The sequence below is a fragment of the Triturus cristatus genome, chromosome 4_2, assembly GCF_964204655.1.
Source record: "Triturus cristatus chromosome 4_2, aTriCri1.1, whole genome shotgun sequence".
Classification (NCBI taxonomy): domain Eukaryota; kingdom Metazoa; phylum Chordata; class Amphibia; order Caudata; family Salamandridae; genus Triturus; species Triturus cristatus.
The window spans coordinates 251,607,585-251,631,821 of record NC_140586.1 but is presented as its reverse complement, the minus strand read 5'-3'; the positions used below and the strand labels follow the sequence as shown (position 1 = coordinate 251,631,821).

General features: G+C 49.4%; 1 protein-coding gene across 1 annotated transcript in view; it reads left to right on the top strand.

The window, feature by feature from the left end:
• LOC146833580 (guanylyl cyclase C-like) overlaps positions 1-24,237 on the top strand; it is a 619,755-nt gene that overhangs the window by 508,756 nt on the left and 86,762 nt on the right. The window contains exon 22 of the mRNA XM_085601439.1: positions 7,915-8,107. Coding sequence (XP_085457565.1) covers positions 7,915-8,107 — 193 coding nt within the window. The remainder of the gene's footprint in view (positions 1-7,914; positions 8,108-24,237) is intronic.

Here is a 24,237-nt window from a genome sequence, read left to right as displayed (position 1 = left end):
CCTTTTGCGTTCTTAGTTTCACCCTATGTCAGGATTTTAGACCTCAGTTTAGCTTGACAGTACCTGTTCAAGGTTGTTTTATCACATTGAATATTTCTCCCTACCTGTGTAGTGTTAATATAGCCTATGGTATATTGGCCCGTATCCTCGATATGTCCTGTTATTTTCCCATCCTGTCTTATAAAAGCATTTTCTCTATTGCCCTTTACATCGTGTAATGATCTTGAGGTTTATATGAGTGGGATCTCGGTAAGATATATTGTCGAATATACCTCACGCTTTGAAAGGACAGTTGAATGCAGTGTATGCTACATCACACTAAATCTCAGTGCTGATAAACTGCACTGCATGTTGCACTTCAACCTAAGAGCAATTAAAATGTATTGAGTAATTATCTACGGGTGGTCCCTTACCCTTACCTTCCTTTACCTTAGAATTATCCCCAGGCGTCAGACTGGATCCTGACGTTTTATGTCAGCAGTACTGCTGTGCACCAGTAGGTGTTGTCATTTGGTCATCCACGCCAGAAGTGACGCATGTGGTGCCTATTTTGGTGCCCCTCCAGCACGCTGATGTCAGTTCCTTTCTTTCCGCGCCAGTCAGCACAGATCCGAAGAAAGCTGCCCCCAGCCATTTTATGATTGACCTTTTTTGACTTTTTGTTGAAGTTTTTTTAGATCTTTCTCATGGTGTGTCAGGGATGTCCACTTGGAAAGATGGCTTCAAACCCTGTGGCACCTGTCACAGACAGATGTCAGTGATGGATCCAAATCTTGTTTGCCTCTAGTGCCTTGAGCTTGACCATAATGCGAAGATCTGCATCGACTGCTGCACCATGCACCCCAGAGCCTTAAAGAAGTGGTCCCTCAAGCTCTTTGGCACTCAATGTGCAACACCACAATGTTCTCTACCTCAGTTGAGAGGAAGGTGCCGGGGTCGGTCGCGGAGCCATCAATCTTCGTTGCAGTTGAAGTCATCTGGGCGTTCGGGTAAGTCCCACAAGAAGAAAAAGAGTAAGAATTCGAAGATGTCATCAACTTCACCTTGTCAGTCGAAGTCATCCAACGAGACAAGGGAGTGTCATTCAAGGCCTGGCTCAGCAGTTGCACCTGTGTGGCTCCGCGCCACCCCAAGTTTCCAGGAGCTGGAGCAACCCCTGCCTAACTCCACAAATTTTATGAAGCCAGGCACCTCATATTTAGGCGGCGCATCCCTGCGGAAGCGCCTTGGGCCCCACGGGTTCTGTAGGGGCCCCTATTGTTTCCCTGCAGGCAGGTCCACCACACAGACCCAGTCTAGCCCCTTGGATTCATGGATGGATCCAGACCAGCTGTGGTCGTACCACCTTGACCTTCCCAGATGCAGGTCCCAATGCCACTGCTCCCGGCAGCGCAGGTGCTCTCTGGTGGCGCCATCCCCAATCTCATCCCAGTCTCCGACACAGAACCAGAGGGACGCCACCCGATGCCGACTCCAGCGCCAACTGGAGCCTTTCCCTTCAGACCAGAACTTGACCCATATCCCTACACGCTAGGAGGTGGGGAAGATTGGGCAGGGCCACTAGAGACTGAGAAATATCAGTCCCTAGATCGCAACATGGACTGGTGTGAGAAATTGGCAGACACCAGTGGACTGGACACCTCCCCAGATACTGGCATGGTCTCTCCTCCTAACTGTGGCTATAGAGGAGGGAGCTTCTTTTGCTATGGTGCTGAGAAGGGCGGTCAAAGTCCTTGACCATAGCCTGCCCTCTAATGTCTTGATAAAGGTGCTCCCGCTGGGAGCGACCCCCTGAGAACTGCTTTTCCAATTTAGTGAAGCACTTATGGACGTCCTGTTTGGGACCACCTGGCCAAGCCCTGCAGAGGGGCTCCTGTGCACAGGACAATTGCCCGCCACCATCGTCCCACCCCAGGGGACCCCAATTTCCTCATACAACAACATAACTCGGAGAGTTTGATGGTCCAAGCCTCCACTTCATGTGTAAACTCTGGCGCATTCCCTATCACCCCACCGGATAGGGAATACAAGAGGCCGGACACTTTAGGCAAGAAAATGTTTTCTTCGACCAGCCTGGCACTGCATTCTGTGAACGCCACGTGCCTTTTCAACCGTTAGTCCCATGCACTGTAGGATTCAGTTGCGCAGGTGCTACCCATGGTCCCGGAGGAGGCCAGGGCCATACTCTAACTAAGCTATGGTAGACAGGAGAGATGCAGCCAAGTTCTCAATCAGATGTGGGCTGGACAAGACTAATTCGCTAGGCAGAGCTGTTTCTTTGTCGGTGACCTTATGGGACCACGTCTTGCTTTCAGGGGATGTCCAAGCCTCGCTTCTGGACATGCCCTTTGATGGAACCCATCTTTTCAGAGACAAAGCGGACTCAACGCTGTAGTGATTCAAGGATAGCAGAGATATGGCCAGGTCTTTGAGCCTATCCATGCCCCCCCTCCCCAAGCCCACCCTTCATCCTTTCTTGGACACAGAAGTGTATTCCAGATGAATCTTTACCCACCCAACCACAACGGTATGGAAGCTTCCCAGCCTCTGCATGGCCGATGGCATGACACTCCTCGTCAGCCTCGGGGTAGCGACGGACAGAGCGGGGCCTCTCACACACGAGCATGGTGCCCGGGTAGGTGAGGTATAATCCCAGATTACGTGGGGTGATGACTACACCCTATGATCTAGAGGATTTAGATTACTGAAGGTTGTATTTACCTCTTTTTTTCAACCTTATATATGTTAGTCATATTTCACACTTATTAATGTGCCTTTTTGCAGTAGCTTGTGTTTGTGCAACATAGGTCCTGACGAAAGCCGGAGGTAGGAAAACCCTGCTGGCTGAAACATGTTGACCTTAACATAGCAGTTACTTGTCAGCACTGCTATAACCTTGTTACACCCTTTTAATCAAGGTGTGTAGATTGCTTGGAATATTGAGAACTATCCCTTCTACATAACCTTTTTTAGCTTTCACTAATTCTTTTTCTTGCACTGCACTTCATAGGATATTTTCCTCTTTCCGTATCCTTCACACCTGGTGTGTTGCTGGTCAAAATTTACTAGCCAGCTTGAGCAACAGAGCTTCAATCTTGCGAGACAATCCCCATGATCAAGGGATATATCTCTGCCAATAGTTGGATCACCAAATGATATTAATGATCATGAGAGCCATCTTTCTCTCACTATTTGTTCGACTTGCTGAGTACCATTGATGGTTATCCATGCTCTGCTCATGGTTAGTTTTGGCTTAGTGCACCTGGACTCCTTCTTGTTCATCACTTTCGTGCTGTTTTGTTACTAGACCCCCAGTTTCTGTTTTTGTGTTCATGACACTCCTAGACCCTGTGGTTCAGGCAGCCAGAGGTCTGGTCAGCTGCAGCCTCCAAACCTCTTTTGTGTGCCCTCCAACCATCACAGGCAATGAGTGGCAGAAAGGCTATGCCATCACCTGCACCACTGGAGGTCGATAACATCATACCGCTGGGTTCTCCAGATTGTCGGAAGGGGCTACCCACTGCTCTTTGTGACCACCCCTCCACCCATGCCACCCATTTGTGACAGGTTGTCGAAAGGACCATCTATCCTTACTCTGCCAGGAAGTAGCGGCTCTCTTGGCCAAGGGAGCCATAGTGAGGGTGCCTACACCAGAAGCAGGTTGCGGTTGTTATTCCCACTACTTTTTGGTGGCCAATAAGAATGGAGGCCTTTGTCATATCCTAGACCTGCCCCCTCTCAATTTCTGCCTCAAAAAGGAGAAATTCAAAATGCTCATGCTCGTTCTCTGCCCTAGACCCGGGCGACTGGATTGTAGTGTTGCACTTGCAGGACGCATATTTCCACACCCCTATCCTGCCTGCCCACAGACTTCACCTACGGTTCAGTGTACCATGAGCACTTTCAGTTCACCATGCTCCCTTTTGGCCTTACCAGCACCCCTTGGGTGTTCACCAAGGTGATGGCTGTGGTTGTAGCTCATCTGTGGTGATCAGTGGTACCAGTCTTTCCCTATCTCGACAACTGGCTGTTGAATGCGGCCTCGCCCCAGAGATCATCTCTCACCTCCAGACTACAACAGACCTCCTGCACTCGCTGGAGTTCACTATCAATTTGCCGAAGTCACACCTGGCTCCCTCTTAGATGATCCCTTTCATTGGAGCTGTTCTGCACATGGTGCAGTTTAGGGCCATCCTGCCGAATGGTGAGTCCAGGATATTCAGGCTATGATACAGGTGTTTCAACCTCTATCCTGGGGTTTGGTGAGACTGACTCTGAGGCTTCTACGCCTCATGGCCTCCTGCTTGTGACGAATGTATGACGTTACAACGCAAACATTTACAATGCATTCCTTTACAAGGCAGTTTTTACATCGCAACATCCATTACAACGCATGATTTTACATCGCATGGGTAAAAATTACTATTCCCACTCCAGTGGGTGCAATAGTAGGGTAAGTGTTGGATAGTGTAAGGGTAAAAACTATGCACTGTAATGGTATGCGTTGTAATGGTATGCGTTGTAGTGACATGCGTTGTAATGACATGCGTTGTAGTGACGTGATGTAATGGCTGCGTTGTAATGGCATGCCATGTAAAGGATGTTGCGTTGTAATGACTGCGTTGTAAAGGTAGTGCGATGTAATGACTGGGTTGTAAAGTTTGTTTCCCGCTTGTGACACATGCCCGGTGGCATATGCGGGTTCTGCAGTAGGACCTGAAGTTCCAGTGGGAACGGCATCAGGGGAATCTTTCTGACATGGTCCAGATCTCTTAGGGAACTGAAAAAGATATGCAGTGATGGTTAACGAATCGTGACTGAGTTAGTGACAGACCTCTCTCCTTTCCCCAAAAAGATCTGACAGTGGTGACAGATGTGTCACTCCTGGGATGGGTCGCCATCTGGGAGAAGTGGAGATCAGAGGCCTCTGGTTTCCAGCAGAATCCGGACTCCACATCAACCAACTGGAGCTCCGGGCGATCTGGCTATCATTGAAAGCCTTTGTACCCGCCCTCAAGGGAAGGTTAGAGCAGGTATTCAAGGACAACACCACTGCCATGTGGTACTGCAACAAACAGGGCAGGGCGAGGTCATGGACCCTTTGTCACGATGCCCTGTGCCTCTGGATATGGCTGAAACATCAGGGCATATCCCTGGTGGTTCAAAACCTGGCAGACTCTCTGCACGCCAGGCGGACAAACTCAGCCGAAGATGCCTAGCGGAATAAGAATGGTGTATCCATCCGGAGGTGGTGCAAGGTTTCTTTCAGCAGTGGGGAGAAGTTTGTTTAGATCTGTTCGCCACCACCAAGAACACACAATGTCAGCACTTCTGCGTGCTTGAATCTAAGATGGCTTTAGATCGTAGATGCTTTTCATCTCGAGTGGAGAAAATACAAATTCTGCCCGGAGTTCTCAAGAAGATCAGGAATGACCGGGCCCAAGTTATCCTTGTGGCTCCGGACTGGACTCAGAGAGTTTGGTATTCTGAGCTGATGAGCATGGCCATCGACCGGACCCAAAAAGAGTGTTGTCATTGTACCTTAATCGCTGTAAAGAGTTCCAGGTGGACGGCCAACTCTTCATGGGATATGTCGGAGCCAAGAAGGGGAAGGCTGTGCAGAAATGGACCATCTCCCGATGGATTGTGCTCTGCATTAAAATCTGCTAAGGACTGGCCAAAAGGCAACCCCCTGAGGGTTTGCATACTCATTCCACCGGAGCTAAGGCTGCGACAACTATATTAGCATGCGGAGTTCCGGTCCTGGACATCTGCCAGGCAGCAACATGGGCTTGCTGCACACGTTCACCAAGCACTACTGCCTGACACTCGAGTCCATTGGGATGTGCACTTTGTCCATGCAGGCCTGCAGGACTTTCTAGTGTGAATTCATTCCACAGACCCACCTACGGGGAGGTATTGCTTAGGTATCTATTCTAACTTAAGGAATCTGCTGCTAGAAGTCTCTATCAGATGAACAGGTCACTTACCTTCGGTAACGTCTTATCAGGTAGGTACTCTAGCTAGCCGCAGATTCCTTTCTCACTCACCCATCCTCCCTGCACTGTGAACGGATCTTTAGGGACACGTTTTTTCCCCTTTTAGGGCCCTAGTCTTACTCACCAGTGGTCAGTGTTCTTTGTGGCTCCTTGCTCCTAGCATAGAAAGTTGCGAAAAGAAACTTATGTCAGCGTGCTGGGGTGGTGTACATCACTTCCGTCACGGATGATGCCATGCAGAATCGAACAACGCCACCTAACGGTGCTCAGAGGTACCTGTCCCGAAAAAATCCCAGATCCGGATCTGACGCCTGGGGATAAATCTAAGGTAAGAAATCTGTGGCCAGGTAAGGCCTTACCAAACGTAACTAACTTGTTCATCTGTTACAACTCATGCTATCAAATAACTGCGTAAAACTGCATTGTATGTTGCACCTAATTCCATCTAACATTATGTAATGCATCTTACCCCTTCTAAGGGTAGTTAATATGCATTATACATTGCACCTCACACAACATAAGGATCATTAACCTGCACTTTATATTGCCATCTAAGGGAGCCTAAACTGCATTGTATATTGCACTTCACCACCAATTAAGGATGGTTAAGCTGCTGCTTATAGTACACTCAGACAATCTAAGGGTAGTTAACCTGCATTGTATTTTGGTCCTCTCTCCATCTAAGGGCTATTATTTAGAATTGTTATTGAACGTTACACTGCGTAAGGGTGATTGCAATGCATTGAATATTGCACCTCATGCTATCTAATGGTGGCTGAGCTTCTTTGTGTATTGTACCTCACTCTATCTAAGGATTGCTGAACTGTCTCAAATATATATTGACACTTACCCTCTCTAAGGGTGGTTAAGATAGAATCGATTTTTGCATATAACACCATCTAAAGGTGGTATTTTAACATTGCATACAGCACTGTATCTTTTCTAAGATAGGAAAAGCTTATGGTGCATTGTTCTGCATTCTATTGTAGGTGGAATAAACTACATAGTATATTACACCTTACCTCATCTAAGGATACATCTCTGTCAAGCAAATTGTAGTTAAGCTCCGTTGTGTATTACACCTCACTCTATGTGAGCAGTGCTTCACTGCATTGTGAAGTAAAACACAACTTACCTAGGGCTACTAGACTTCCCTGTAGAGGACACCTAACTTCGCATCAGGGTTGGATCAATACATTTTAGATTACATCGTACCTTTTTCTAGGGCTTCATAAACTGCATTGTACATGCACTCCACATTATCTTCGTGTGAATAAGCTGAATTGTCTATTGCACCCCACATAATATAGTGGAGTTAATCAATTGCACTGTATATTGTGCCCACATTAGACGGGACTATAAGCTACTTTATTAAGTACACCACACAGTATTCAGGAGATAGAAAACTGTATTCTATATTGCACCTCTTCTTTTCTAGGGGATAATAAATTGCATTATACGTCACTACTCACCTTAACTAGGGATTAAAAAGCTGTTATATACATGGGAAATATTCAATCCTAATTGTATATTGCTTCTCACCTTATCTAGGGGTGTTTAGGCACCACTATATTTTACACCTCGTCTAACCTTTAGGTTAATATAGCTAATTCTGTATTGTAGTTTACCTATGTGCTAAGAGACTACATTGTAAATTGCACTTCACCTTGCCCAGGGGTTTGTAAGCTGCATTGTTCATTCAGCCTTACTATATATGTAGGTTGACAGGTCCCATTGCTTCTTATACCCCACCTAACCTCACCTAAAGGTAATTAACCTGCATTTTATATTCCACCTAAACTTAAGTATAAGCTTATAAGCTGCAATGTATACCGCCCATCATTTCGGCTCTAGGTTAATATTAAATATTGTATATTTCTCTTTTCTGACAGTTGTTTCTGTTTACGTTTTGAAGGCCAGTGGTGAAGTCCCTGAAGGAGACAGGGCGAGTTGAACCCGAGCTGTTTGAGGAAGTTACCATTTACTTCAGCGACATTGTGGGCTTCACCACTATCTGCAAGTACAGCATGCCCATGGAGGTGGTGGACATGCTCAACAGCATCTACAAGAACTTTGATAATATCCTTGACCACCATGACGTCTACAAGGTATAGGCACCTTCCACTGCATTGTGCAATGAGAGGGTATTTTCCACTTAGGTTCTGTGGCATGTAGAGCTCAATGTGTGGGTATTAACCATCTGACCTGTTGAAAGTAGAACTTTATACACCTAATCAACATCTAAGTAGAATGTATCTACTCCAGTCAACAACTCTGGCCTAGGCTGCAGCTGACTGCATGTATGTTTGGAATACAAAGGTCTATGGAATAGCTGTGTTGTTAATATTAAACACAGGCCATTCATGGAATAAATAATGACTTGACTATGGAAACAACGAGAGCTGTGAGAAGGGTAGTAGCAGCCTCTGGAAGAAGGAGCTGAAAAAGGTTGATAAAATAGCTTCCCTTCTTTTTTTACACAGTACTATTAATAGTACTCCTTAAGCACAAGTCATGCTTGAGAGGAAGAATCGCTGAAAGGTTCTAATAGAATACTTGCAAGCAAATGATTCGTACACTGAACTAAGGGGCATTGTTTCAAGCACTGAAGAACAATGTAAAACAAAGTAAGAACACATAAACTGAGCTTATACCACTGGTAAAACCTCTACTGTTGCTGCTGCTACTACCACTCTACTGGTACTACTACTGCGGACTGCATTTCTACCATGTCTTTTCATGTAAGAACTCAAGCACCTCCAAGTAATTTGGGGAAATACAGCCAAACAATCAGCAGGATAGTTTCCCCTTAATACATCTCCCCTAACCACATCAGAATGACAAAGTCCATACCATGTGCCACTGAAAGTTAACGTAATATGCTCTGAACACATACTATCATACTTCTCACACAAACTTGACATCTAAGCAAGCTCATGAGTACCGCAGAACGATTCAAACCAGCCACAGACACGTGAATATGCAGCATCTGTGAGACACTCATGTCTAAAGTGAATTTACTAGGGATTGACATTTCTGGACCCTCATGGTCATGAAAGCATATTATTCATAGTGTGTGTAAACACACATACTTAGCATACTCTTGCCATCTAGTGTTGGGCTCTGACAATTGCAATTTTGTTGTTGTTCAAGAAATCTCTCGTGTCACGGGATGTGGTGTGACTCCTCCTCTTAAGGGACATGGCACATGGACACTGACACCATGTTAGATTGGCTTTTTCCGCCATCTGATTTAGACATGTACCGTGTTGACTTGGAGTTTATGTTGTGAACACGTTTTCATCAACCCTCTTCAGTTACCTTCTATTCCATTGCTTCAGATTTGACCTAGCTCCGGTACAATTCGTTTCCCGATGTAAAAAGACATTCGGCAGCACTAAAGACCATCATTGGCATCACGCTGTGTAAAACCTCACACCCCTCAGTCTCTAGTTTTTACTCACCAAAAAATGCTGCGCTGGTGATGAAATGGGCACCCTTTCAGAACTTCCCTAGCTACCACATGACGTATCTCAGGGCAGACCTGCGAGACTGCTGTAGTAGAGCATGGGAGTAAAGCTGCGCCCACTCTCCGGCATGTGTCACTGTCTTTGGTAAATGCTGCCTTCGGATTCGTTAATAGGGTTCTTAGTCCCTCCTTAGTACGGCCTTGTCTTCATTTGTAACCTCCCATGGCGACAGGCCCCTATACTTCGGTTGGCATACCGAACCTGTTATTTATTTTGTAAGCACTATTTACTTTATTGAGTTTCTCTTACTGCAGGCCGGACATGCGCTGCTTCAGCTGAAACCGTTTGTGTTTTTTTAAGCAGCACGGCCACCCCCGTAACGTGGTCACCTGCTTTTTATCACTTTAACCTGCATTATCTCGTGTCTGTTTCAACACCGGAAGTAAAATGGATTTAGAAATGACTCGCGAATTAATTCATGTGAATTCCGGGTAGCACATAATCCTCTGCTAATGGGTTGAAGCTGACATCAGCACATTTGCGTTACATGTCATCTGCACCAAAGCCACATGAGGGGTTGTTTTCAAAAGCCTGTTTTATTAACAACACCACCACCAATACCACCACCAGAAATACCACCACCAATACCATAACCACCAATACCACCACCACCAATACCACCACCAATTCCCCCACCAATTCCACCACCACCAGCAATACCACTATCACCAATAACACCACAACCAATACCACCACCAATATCACCACCACCAATACCACCACCACCAATTCCACCCCCTCCAATACCACCACCACCAATACCACCACCACCACCAAACCCACCGCCAATACTACCACCACCAATACCAATACCATGGCCAATACCAATTCCACCGCCAATACCAATACCACCACCAGCACCAATACCACCACCGCCAATACCAATACAATGACCACCAATAAAACCACTAATAATACCACCACCAATATCACCAAGACCACTACCAATACAACCACCACCAATACCACCATTAATACCACAACCACCAATACCACCCACACCACAAATACCACTACCACCAATAACACCATCACCACCACCATTATCACCACCACCAATACCACCACCAATTACACAACCACCAATACTACCACCACAAATACCAATACCACTGCCAATACCACCGCCAATACCACCACCATTACCACCACCACAAATACCAATACCACCACCACCAATACCACCACCACCAATAATACCACCACCAATACCACTACCAATACAACCACCACCAATACCACCACCACCAATACCACCACTAATGCCACCACCACTACCAATACCACCACCAATATCACAACCACAAATACCATCACCACCACCAATACCAATACCAACACCACTACCAATACCAACATCACCACCAATACCACCAATACCATCACCACCAATAGCAATATCACCACCAATACCACCACCACCACCAATACCACCACCACAATCCCAATACTACTGCCAATACCAATACCACCACCACCAATACCACCACAACTAATACCACCATCACCACCAATACCACCACCACCAATATTAATACCACCAATACCAATACCACCACCAATAACACCACCAATACGGCCACCAAAACCACCACAACCAATACCACCACCACCAATACCACCACCACCAATACCACCACCACCAATACCACCAGCACCACCAATACCATCAATACCACCACCATCAATTCCAACAATACCACCACCACCAATAATACCACCAACAATATCACCAACCCCATTACCACCACCACTACAACCACCACGAATACCACCACAACCAATACCAAAAACTACCAATACCACCACCACTACCAATACTACCACCAATACCACCGCCATCACCAATATCACCACCACCAATACCATCACCTCCACCAATACCATCACCACCAATACCAATATCACCACCAATACCAATAACACCACCACCACCACCAATACCAGCACCACCAACACCACCACCACCAATACCACTGCCAATACCAATACCACCACCAATACCACCACAATCAATACCACCACCAATACCACCACCACCAATACCACCACCAATATCAATACAACCACCACCAATACCACCACCAATACTGCCACTACCAATACCAATACCACCACCACCAGTACCAACACCATCACCAATACCATCACCACCTCAATACCATCACCACCACCAATACCACCATCATCACCAATACCACCACCACCAATGCCACCACCAATACCAACATCACAGCCAATACCACAACCACCAGTACCACCACCACCAATACACCACCAATACCATTACCACCATCAATACCAATACCACCATCACCAATACCACCAATACCACCACCACCAATACCACCACCACCACCAATGACAATACCATCAACAATACCACCACCACCAATACCAACAATACCACCATCACTTCCACCAATACCACCACCAATACCAACACCACCAATACCAATACCACCACCAATACCACTATCAATACCACCAACACCACCACCACCAATACCATCATCACCAATACCAGCACCAACAATACCACCACCACCAATAACAACACCAATACCACCACCACCAATACCACCACCACCAATACCACCACCACCAATGCCAATACCACCACCACCAATACCAACCACTGCCAATACCACTATCACCAATACCACCATCACCAATACTACCACCACCACCAATACCAATATCCCCAATACCACCAATACCACCACCAATACCACAAATGCACCACCACCAAAACCACTATTATCCCCACCAATGCACCACCACCAAAACCACTATTATCACCACTAATACCACCACCACCAATACCACCTCCGCCAATACCGCCAATACCACCAAAACCAATACCACCACCACCAATATCACTACCAATATCACCCCCAATACACCACCACCACCAATACCACCACGAAAACCAATACCAGTACCACCATCGCCAATACTAATGCCACCACCAATACCACCATCACCAATATCACCACCATCAATACCACCACCAATACCTCCAATACCAATACCACCACCGCCAGTACCAGTACCACCACCACCAATACCAGCACCAATACCACCAATACCAGCAATACCACCACCACCAATACCAACCCCACCAATACCACCACCACCAATACAACCACCACCACCAGTGCCACCAATACCACCACCAGTATCACCACCACCAATACCACCACCACAACAATACCAGCACCATCAATACCAATACCGCCACCAATACCAGCACCACCAATTCCACCAATGCACCAACACCAATACCACCACTAATACCACCACCAATAACACCACCACAAATACTACCACCACCACCAATATCACCACCACCACCAATACCAACACCATCACAAGCAATACCACTACCAATACCACCACAAATACCACCACCACCAATACCTCCACCAATACCAATACTACCACCAACACCACCACCACCAGCAAAACCAATACCAATACCACCACGACCAATACCTCTAAAACCAGTTCCACCACCACCAATACCACTCACCAATACCACCACCAATACCACCTCCAATACCACCAATATCACCAATACCACAACCACCATACCACCCCACCAATACCAATGCAACCACCAATACCACCACCACCAATACCACCACCACTAATACCAATACCACCACCACCAATACCACCACCACCACCAATACCACCACCACCAATACCACCACCACTAATACCAATACCACCACCACCAATACCACCACCACCACCAATACCACCACCATTACCAGTACCACCACCACCAGTACCAATCCCACCACCACCAATACCAGTGCTGCACCCAATCCCACCACCACCAATACCATGACCTACCAATACCACTACCAATACTACCACCAATACCACCACCATCACCATTATCACCACCACCAATACCATCACCTCCACCAATATCACCACCACTAATACCATCACCATCAATACCAATCTCACCGCCAATACCAATACCACCACCACCAATACCACTGCCAATACCAATACCAATACCACCACCAATACCACTGCCAATACCAATACCAATACCACCACCAATACCACCACCACCAATACCACCACAATCAATACCACCACCAATACCACCACCACCACCAATACCACCACCAATATCAATACAACCACCACCAATTCCACTACCAATACCAATAGCACCACCAATACTACCACCACCAGTACCATCACCAATACAATAACACCACCAATATCACCACCACCAATAACATCACCACCTCCAATACTATCACCACCACCAATACCACTATCACCACCAATACCACCACCACCAATACCACCACCACCAATTCCACCACCAAAACCAACATCATAGCCAATACCACAACCACCAGTACCACCACCACCAATACACCACCACCAATACCATTACCACCATGAATGCCAATACCACCACCACCAATACCAATACCAATACCAATACCAATACCACCACCTCTAATGTCAATACCACCAACAATACCACCACCACCAATACCAACAATACCACCATCAATACCGCCATCACTTCCACCAATACCACCACCAATACCACCACCAATACCACCACCAATACCACTACCACCAATACCACCCCAACATCACCATCATCAATACCAATACCTCCAATACCACCACCACCAATACCACTACCAATACCACCAACACCACCAATACCATCACCACCAATACCAGCACCAACAATACCACCACCACCAATAACACCAATACCACCACCACCAATACCAACACCACCAATGCCAATACCACCACCACCAATACCACCACTGCCAATACCACTACCACCAATACCACCACCACCAATACCACCACCACCAATACCATCACCATTACCAGTACAACGACCACTAGTACAATCCCACCACCACCAATACTGGTGCTGCACCCAATCCCACCACCACCAATACCATGACCACCAATCCCACAAATACCGCCACTACCAATACCAGCCACAACAATACCACCACCACCAATCCCACCAATGCCAATACCACCAATGCCAATGCCACTACCAATACCACCACCTCCAATACCACCATCCCCACCAATACCACCAATACAAATACCACCAATACAAATACCACCAATACCAATACCACCACCAATACCACCATCAATAATAACACCACCAATACCACTACCAATACAACCACCACTAATACCACCATCATCAATACCACCACCACCAATACCACCACTACCACCACTAATACCACCACCACTACCAATACCACCATCAATATCACCACCGCAAATACCATCACCACCACCAATACCATCACCACCACCAATACCAACATCACCAACAATACCACCACCACCACCAATATCATCACCACAAATACCAATATCACCACCAATACCACCACCACCAATACCACCACAACCAATACCACCACCACCACCACCAATATCAATACCACCAACACCAATACCAATACCACCACCAATGACACAACCAATACTGCCACCAATACCACCACAACCAATACCACCACCAATACAACCACCACCAATACCACCACCACCAATACCACCAATTCCACCAATACTGCCCCCACCAATAATACCACCAACAATATCACCACCACCAATACCACCACCACTACAACCACCACCAATACCACCACCACCAATACTACCACAAGCAATACCAAAAACCACCAATACCACTACCAATACTACCACCAATTCCACCGCCATCACCAATATCACCACCACCAATACCATCACCTCCACCAATATCACCACCACCAATACCACCACCATCAATACCAATCTCACCGCCAATACCAATACCACCACCACCACCAATACCACCAATTCCACCAATACCACCCCCACCAATAATACCACCAACAATATCACCACCACCACTACAACCACCACCAATACCACCACCACCAATACTACCACAACCAATACCAAAAACCACCAATACCACTACCAATACTACCACCAATACCACCGCCATCACCAATATCACCACCACCAATACCATCACCTCCACCAATATCACCACCACTGTTAGACCTGTCAGCCCTTTGGGTGGTCCCTCCTCATCATTATTTATTTTGTCCCACTTTTGCCTCAAACCCTGTTATAATTTTTCCTTTTTGGGAACCACCAGACTTTTTAGTGTTGATGCAGAGTCAGGGAGCCATTTTCCCTACCCCTGGAACTTCTGTCTGAGGGCCTGAGGCACAAAATGGTGGCCACCCATTGTCACCTGTGACATCATCAGAACCCACTGGAGATTTCTAGAACCTTCCGTAACATTCTGGAACCCTGTGACAGTGAGAGGCAGTTTAGAATGTTGGGAGGCCATCTCAGAGTGGCAGTTGACAACTGACTGGAGAAGGGAGAGGACAGAGATAGAAGGAGGTCGGAGTAAGGCAGCAGAGGTGGAAACCAGTGCTTGGAGTGGGGTCCAGAAACCCACCCTTGATGCTAGTCTCTACTGACCAAGCCCAACCTAAAGCCCTGTGTGGGATCAAGACCAGAAGAACCATCTTGAAGGACTGAATATTTGGAACAGGCCTTAAAGAAGAAGAACAGCAAGTTCCTGACCTGTTCAGCAGTGTCCTCCTGGAGTCCTGACATCGAGACGCCTGGAGACCTGGGGCCTGAGGTCGAGAAGCGGCGCTGACAGAAAGCAGACGTCGTACCCGGAGCCGCCAGAGGTCGAGTGAGGGCGCCGACGGAGGTCGTGGAGAGACACCGGAGGTCGAGTAAGGAGTAACCCGAGGTCGGGTGAGGGCGCCGACGGAGGTCGTGGAGAGACACCGGAGGTCGAGTAAGGAGTCACCCGAGGTCGGGTGAGGGCGCCGGCGGAGGTCGTGGAGAGGCGCCGGAGGTCGAGTGGAGAGTCACCCGAGGTCGAGGTGAGGGCGCCGACGGAGATCGTGGAGAGGCGCCGGAGGTCGAGTCGGGAGTCACCTGAGGTCGGGGTGAGGCGTCGACGGGGGAGTGAAGTCCGCCCACCGGAGTCGCCGGAAACCGAGGTGAAGCGCGCCGGAGGTCGGGAGTGGAGATCGCACTCCGGAGACACTAGGAAGTGGGGAGTCCGAGTCCCTGTGACGCCGGAAGGCGACATCGAGACGAGGCCGTCCAGCGACATCGAGTCGAGACCGCCCAGCGACATCGAGTCGAGGCCGCCCAGCGACATCGAGTCGAGACCGCCCAGCGACATCGAGTCGAGACCGTCCAGCGACACCGAGTCGAGACCGTCCAGCGACATCGAACCGGAGCCGCCTCACGGCATCGACACGGTGCCGAGCGGAGCCGATCATCTTAAAAAGGACAGTAAGTGGTAGAGGGGGCATCTAAGGCCCTGTGGAGCCCTAAAAGACCATTCTAGGGGCTAAAGGGGTGCTAGAACCAGCCTGAGAGTGCCAGGGGTGAACTGAGACTGGTACAGTGACCTACATAAAAAGCTGTGTAGTTTGAAGGGCCAGATCTTTAGGTTACTCTTGTTCTGCCTCAGCTTAGGCCCCAGCCTTGATTAATCTAGGTGGGACACCCCCATGCCCTCCAAGTGTCTTTAAGTTGTGTAGGGGCAGAGTAAGACCAAGTGACCTCATGTAAATGATTTGAATTGTAACTGTCATTGATTGTTTTACCCTATTTATTGAGGTGCTTTATTTACTGTCATCCACTATTTATTCCTGCACTATATTTATTGTCTGACTGTATTTATTTGCCATCTGTATTTATTGCACCCTATTTATTCCTTGCTTATTTATGACCTGAACCTATTTAGTGAAATTCCAATGTGGTATTATTTATTTGACCTGCTCTTTTGAGGAAAATCTTATTGTCGTGTATTTATGTAATGAAACCTGCAACTAAGAGAAAATAAGATAAAGACATATATATTTTCAATTTGACTTGCATTATTTTTACTGTGTAGTGTCGTTTTTGGAACGGATGAACGCATGGTTATTGTGAGGGTGTGACGTACGCTTAACACGGTGCCTGACCCCCAACCGCTCGAGCCAAGCTACCATTGTGCTGGGAACCTGGTGACTGCTGACCCGGTTGCCCGGTTTCCAACATAAAATTGGTGTTCAGTGGTGGGATAGAGCTGTGCTTGCGTCTACTCGACAATAACTGTGGGTAGTCCATAGGCCTACACCGGGAGTTTTCTCCAAGCGGACTTCCTAATTTTGAGTTTTGTTTTTTCCAAATTTACTTCTGGTGGTGGGAGGAGGTATTACAAAAGGTACCCCCCTGCATAGCTTCTGTAAGCAACTGTCTTCTATCCTGAGTGGGCAAAATGGAGTTTGTATTGGAAGATGTGGAAACTTACACTGTGGCCCAACTCAGAGAGTTTTGTGAGTGAGAGGGGGTGTTTTGTCCCCAAGGTGCAAAGAAGGGTGAGCTCCAGACCAGCTTAAGGGCTTGGGGGGAGGCACGACGAGAAAGTAAGGTTGAGAAGGAGGACAGGGATGGAGAGCCTGACAGCGAGGAGGTTGGTTTGTACCAACCTGAGGTGGGGAACCTAGTAGCAGGACCCAGAACACTTTCAAGGAAGGGCAGCAGTGTCTCTAGCAACGGCTTATTAGAAGCAGAATTCACTGACCGGAGGGAGAAAAGACAGCTCACATGGGATTTGGCGAAGCTGGAGAAAGAAAAGGAGGAACGGAGGATGGCTCACGAGTTGAGGCTCAGGGAGATAGATCTCCAGATCCTACGGGTCGGGGCACACCCTGTTCCTAATGGTGGCAGCGAAGAAAGAGAAATCACCAGGGAATCCAAACCCTATCTGCCGAAAGACATAGTAGCTAGCTATAGTGCGGGTGATGATATCGCCAGGTGGCTAGCAGCCTATGAGGTCTCTTTAAGAGTCCATGGGGTTCCAGAGAAATATTGGGGATGGGGATTGTATAGATACATGCCTCCAGCTGGTAGGGATACATTATTGGCCCTGGAGCAGGATGAGCAGACCCACTACCCCACCATGAAAGTGGCGCTCGTGAGGAAGTTTGGACTAACACCCGAGAAGTACAGACAGAAGTTCCGGGGTAGCCACAAACTGGGCACACAGAATTGGGTGGATTTCCTGGACTATGCAAAGAAGGCATTGGAGGGTTGGATACAAGGCAGCGAGGTGAGGGACTACGAGGGGTTGTTTGATTTGATGTTGAAGGAACACCTGCTCGAAAAATGTTTCCCTGAACTGCGTCAACACCTGGTGGATAGCAAGCTGACCAATCCCCGGAAGCTTGCTGAGGAGGCGGACATTTGGGCTAGTACCCGGGTGTCCACAAGGGGGACTGGAGGGGACTCTCAAAAGACCGGACAGGGCGCCCCCCAGAAGAAAGAGGGAGGGGAAAAGAAAACGGAGTTCTCTAAAGGCCCCCAAAATAGTTCCCAAGGGAAGGGAACAGGATTCACCCCTAGGGCTAACCCACCCAGAAACCCTAATCCTGGCCAGAGTCAGCAGCCAAGGGTTGTCCATTGCTACGAGTGCGGTGGTGTCGGACACTATAAGGGAGATGTGAAGTGCCCGAAAAGACCACCCCCTCCCATCAGAGGAAAGGCCCCCGGAGTAGCTAGTGTAGTGCTCGGGGAGGAGATGCCTTTAGATAAGGGAAGGGAGTGGGCGGGTGTCACTTTAGTGTCCCTAGGAGAACGGGAGATGGTTCCTAAGATCCAGGTGCCCGCAAATACCACAAAGTATGGGCAGTGGGTCACCATCAACGGCCAAAGAGGGGAGGCTCTGAGAGACACAGGAGCCAGTATGACTATGGTACGTAGCCAACTGGTGTCTCCAGAGCAGGTGATTCCCCATGTACTCCACCCTGCCGCGATGGCTGACGGCAGAATGGGCCACTATCCGGTGGCCGAGGTTCCATTTGAATGGGAAGGGGTTGCAGGGTTACTTCGAGTTGCCGTAAGCCCTGCCGTGCCAGTCGATTGTCTGCTGGGGAATGACATGGAGCATAATGCTTGGAAGGAGGTGGAATACCGGACTCATGCTGAGATGCTGGGTACACCTGACTGGGCCTGTGTCAGCACAAGGTCTGCGACTACCCGGAGGGGGAGTTCGTTTAGGCGGGAGCCTGGAACAAAGGCACCGCCGGCTGCCGACCAAGGGAAGAACCGAGGGCAGGAGGAGCCTGCCTCGGCATCTGCGCCCCGTGTGACGGATAGGCCACCGGAGGTGGTGGACCAGGAGTCCGCGGAGGGGGATGTTACAAAACTGGAGAACCTACCCATCCCGGCCGAGTGGCACGTGGAGGGAGGGCCGACCAGGGAGGAATTCTGCAAGCGCCAGAAGGAGTGTCCTACCCTTGAGGGACTGAGGCGACAGGCCGAAGCCCAGGCAGCAGGGAACGTTGAGGGGAACTACAATATTTACTGGGAGGATGGCCTCCTCTACAGTGAACCCAAGGCACCCATGCACGGATCGTCACGGGCCTTGGTTGTCCCTCATCGTTACCGAGCCTTCCTTCTGGAGTTGGCTCATGAGATCCCCTTGGCAGGACACCTGGGGCAAGACAAGACCTTTGCCCGTCTTGTCCCACACTTTTATTGGCCTCAGATGAAAGTGTCGTCCGACACCTACTGCCGGACGTGTGTGTCTTGTCAAGCCAGTGGGAAAACAGGGGTGAAGCTGAAAGCTCCCCTGGAACCACTTCCTGTCGTTAGCACCCCCTTTGAAAGGGTGGGCATCGACATTGTGGGTCCGTTAGATCCACCTACTACAGCTGGTCACCGGTTTATCCTGGTTTTGGTGGATCATGCCACACGGTACCCAGAGGCTATACCTCTGAGGACCATTACTGCACCTGTTGTGGCTAGGGCCCTGATGGGAATCTTTACCCGAGTGGGTTTTCCCAAGGAAGTTGTGTCCGACAGGGGGACCAACTTCATGTCAGCATATATGCGGGCGATGTGGAAGGAGTGTGGAGTGACCTACCGGTTCACCACTCCTTATCACCCCCAGACCAATGGTCTGGTGGAGAGGTTCAATAAGACCTTGAATGGCATGATCAGAAGTCTGCCTGAAAGCCTGCGGAGGAAATGGGACGTCCTCCTACCCTGTCTATTGTTTTCCTACAGGGAAGTGCCACAGAAGGGAGTGGGCTTCAGCCCCTTCGAGCTTTTGTATGGGCACCCTGTGCGTGGACCTCTCAGCCTGGTGAGAGACGGATGGGAAAGAACTCCCAGAAAGCTTCCCCAGGACGTGGTGAGCTACATGCTGGCCTTCCGGAGCCAAATGGCTAAGTTGTGGAAGCAAGCTTCTGACAACTTGGAAGCCAGCCAAGCAGTGATGAAGGCGTGGTACGACCACAATGCTCACCCGGTGGAGTTGGAGCCTGGCCAGAAGGTGTGGGTGATCGAACCAGGAGAGCTTAGCACCCTCCAGGATCGCTGGTCAGGACCCTTTGAGGTGTTGGAGAAGAAGGGTAAGGCTACCTACTTGGTGGATCTGAAGACCCCTCGCCAGCCCCTACGAGTGCTGCATGCCAACCGCCTCAAACCCCACCATGAGAGACCCGAAGTAATATTGTTAATGGTGACTGACGGAGCAGAGGACGTGGAAAGCGAGCCTCTCCCCGACTTATTTGCGTCTCAAGAGAAGGATGGGTTGGTGGAGGGAGTGATTCTCTCCCCGTCCCTAACTCCTGAACAGCAGGAGGACTGCCGCCAGGTCCTGGGGCAGTACTCTTCGTTGTTCTCCCTTGTTCCGGGTAGGACTCACCTGTGCGTCCATGACGTGGACACAGGAGACAGCCCACCTGTGAAGTCAAAGATCTACCGGATGACAGACAAGGTGAAGGCCAGCATTCACAGTGAGGTCACTAAGATGCTGGAGCTAGGAGTGATTGAACCTTCCAGCAGCCCCTGGTCCAGTCCGGTGGTACTAGTACCAAAAGCTGTACCACCGGGGGCCCAACCGGAACTGAGGTTCTGTGTGGACTACCGGGGACTGAACTCAGTAACCAAGACTGATGCTCATCCGATCCCGAGGGCGGATGAACTGATTGCCCGGCTGGGAGCTGCCCAATATTTGAGTACCTTTGACCTTACTTCCGGGTACTGGCAGATCTCTCTGACTGATGGAGCTAAGGAAAGGTCAGCCTTCTCCACGCCCAAGGGCCACTACCAGTTCTGCGTGATGCCCTTTGGGCTCAAGAACGCACCTGCCACGTTTCAGCGTCTGGTGAACCAGATCCTCGCCGGAATGGAGAGTTTCTCTGCTGCTTATCTGGACGACATTGCCGTCTTCAGTAACAGCTGGGAGGCTCACTTGCGTCACCTGCAAACTGTTCTCCAGGCCCTGAAACACGCTGGTTTAACGATCAAGGCCAGTAAATGCCAGATCGGGCAGGGGTCGGTAGTGTACCTTGGACACTTGGTGGGTAGAGGAGCGGTGCAACCCCTCCAGGCGAAAATCGAGGCAATCATGGCCTGGGAACCCCCCAAGACTCAGACTGAGGTCCGAGCTTTTCTGGGCCTCACCGGATATTACCGCCGCTTCGTGAAGGGGTATGGGACCATTGTGGCCCCCCTCACGGAGCTTACGTCCAAGAAACAACCTCGACGGGTAGTCTGGACGGAGGCTTGCCAGCAGGCCTTTGTGAAACTGAAGCAAGCCATGTGCGAGGCCCCGGTCTTAAGGGCCCCAGATTTTTCCAAGGAGTTCATTGTCCAGACGGATGCATCGGAACATGGCATTGGGGCAGTGTTATCGCAACTCAATGAAGAGGGTCTGGATCAACCCGTGGTCTTCCTATCCCGGAGACTACTTCCCAGGGAACAGAAGTGGAGTGCAATAGAGCGTGAAGCCTTTGCAGTGGTATGGGCTCTGAAGAAGTTGCGGCCATACCTGTTTGGCTCGCACTTCCTAGTTCAGACCGACCACAGACCCCTTCGTTGTCTGATGCAGATGAAGGGGGAGAATCCCAAGTTGCTGAGGTGGTCTATCTCCCTACAGGGAATGGACTTTCAGGTGGAACATCGGCCTGGAGTGGACCACGCCAATGCAGACGGTCTCTCAAGGTATTTCCGCCTTAGTGATGAGAACTCCCAAGGGGTTGGGTAGCTCTCCCCACTTTCAGCTGGGGGGGACGCGTGTTAGACCTGTCAGCCCTTTGGGTGGTCCCTCCTCATCATTATTTATTTTGTCCCACTTTTGCCTCAAACCCTGTTATAATTTTTCCTTTTTGGGAACCACCAGACTTTTTAGTGTTGATGCAGAGTCAGGGAGCCATTTTCCCTACCCCTGGAACTTCTGTCTGAGGGCCTGAGACACAAAATGGTGGCCACCCATTGTCACCTGTGACATCATCAGAACCCACTGGAGATTTCTAGAACCTTCCGTAACATTCTGGAACCCTGTGACAGTGAGAGGCAGTTTAGAATGTTGGGAGGCCATCTCAGAGTGGCAGTTGACAACTGAATGGAGAAGGGAGAGGACAGAGATAGAAGGAGGTCGGAGTAAGGCAGCAGAGGTGGAAACCAGTGCTTGGAGTGGGGTCCAGAAACCCACCCTTGATGCTAGTCTCTACTGACCAAGCCCAACCTAAAGCCCTGTGTGGGATCAAGACCAGAAGAACCATCTTGAAGGACTGAATATTTGGAACAGGCCTTAAAGAAGAAGAACAGCAAGTTCCTGACCTGTTCAGCAGTGTCCTCCTGGAGTCCTGACGTCGAGACGCCTGGAGACCTGGGGCCTGAGGTCGAGAAGCGGCGCTGACAGAAAGCAGACGTCGTACCCGGAGCCGCCAGAGGTCGAGTGAGGGCGCCGACGGAGGTCGTGGAGAGACACCGGAGGTCGAGTAAGGAGTCACCCGAGGTCGGGTGAGGGCGCCGACGGAGGTCGTGGAGAGGCGCCGGAGGTCGAGTGGGGAGTCACCTGAGGTCGGGGTGAGGCGTCGACGGGGGAGTGAAGTCCGCCCACCGGAGTCGCCGGAAACCGAGGTGAAGCGCGCCGGAGGTCGGGAGTGGAGATCGCACTCCGGAGAAACAAGGAAGTGGGGAGTCCGAGTCCCTGTGACGCCGGAAGGCGACATCGAGACGAGGCCGTCCAGCGACATCGAGTCGAGACCGCCCAGCGACATCGAGTCGAGGCCGCCCAGCGACATCGAGTCGAGACCGCCCAGCGACATCGAGTCGAGACCGCCCAGCGACATCGAGTCGAGACCGTCCAGCGACACCGAGTCGAGACCGTCCAGCGACATCGAACCAGAGCCGCCTCACGGCGTCGACACGGTGCCGAGCGGAGCCGATCATCTTAAAAAGGACAGTAAGTGGTAGAGGGGGCATCTAAGGCCCTGTGGAGCCCTAAAAGACCATTCTAGGGGCTAAAGGGGTGCTAGAACCAGCCTGAGAGTGCCAGGGGTGAACTGAGACTGGTACAGTGACCTACATAAAGAGCTGTGTAGTTTGAAGGGCCAGATCTTTAGGTTACTCTTGTTCTGCCTCAGCTTAGGCCCCAGCCTTGATTAATCTAGGTGGGACACCCCCATGCCCTCCAAGTGTCTTTAAGTTGTGTAGGGGCAAAGTAAGACCAAGTGACCTCATGTAAATGATTTGAATTGTAACTGTCATTGATTGTTTTACCCTATTTATTGAGGTGCTTTATTTACTGTCATCCACTATTTATTCCTGCACTATATTTATTGTCTGACTGT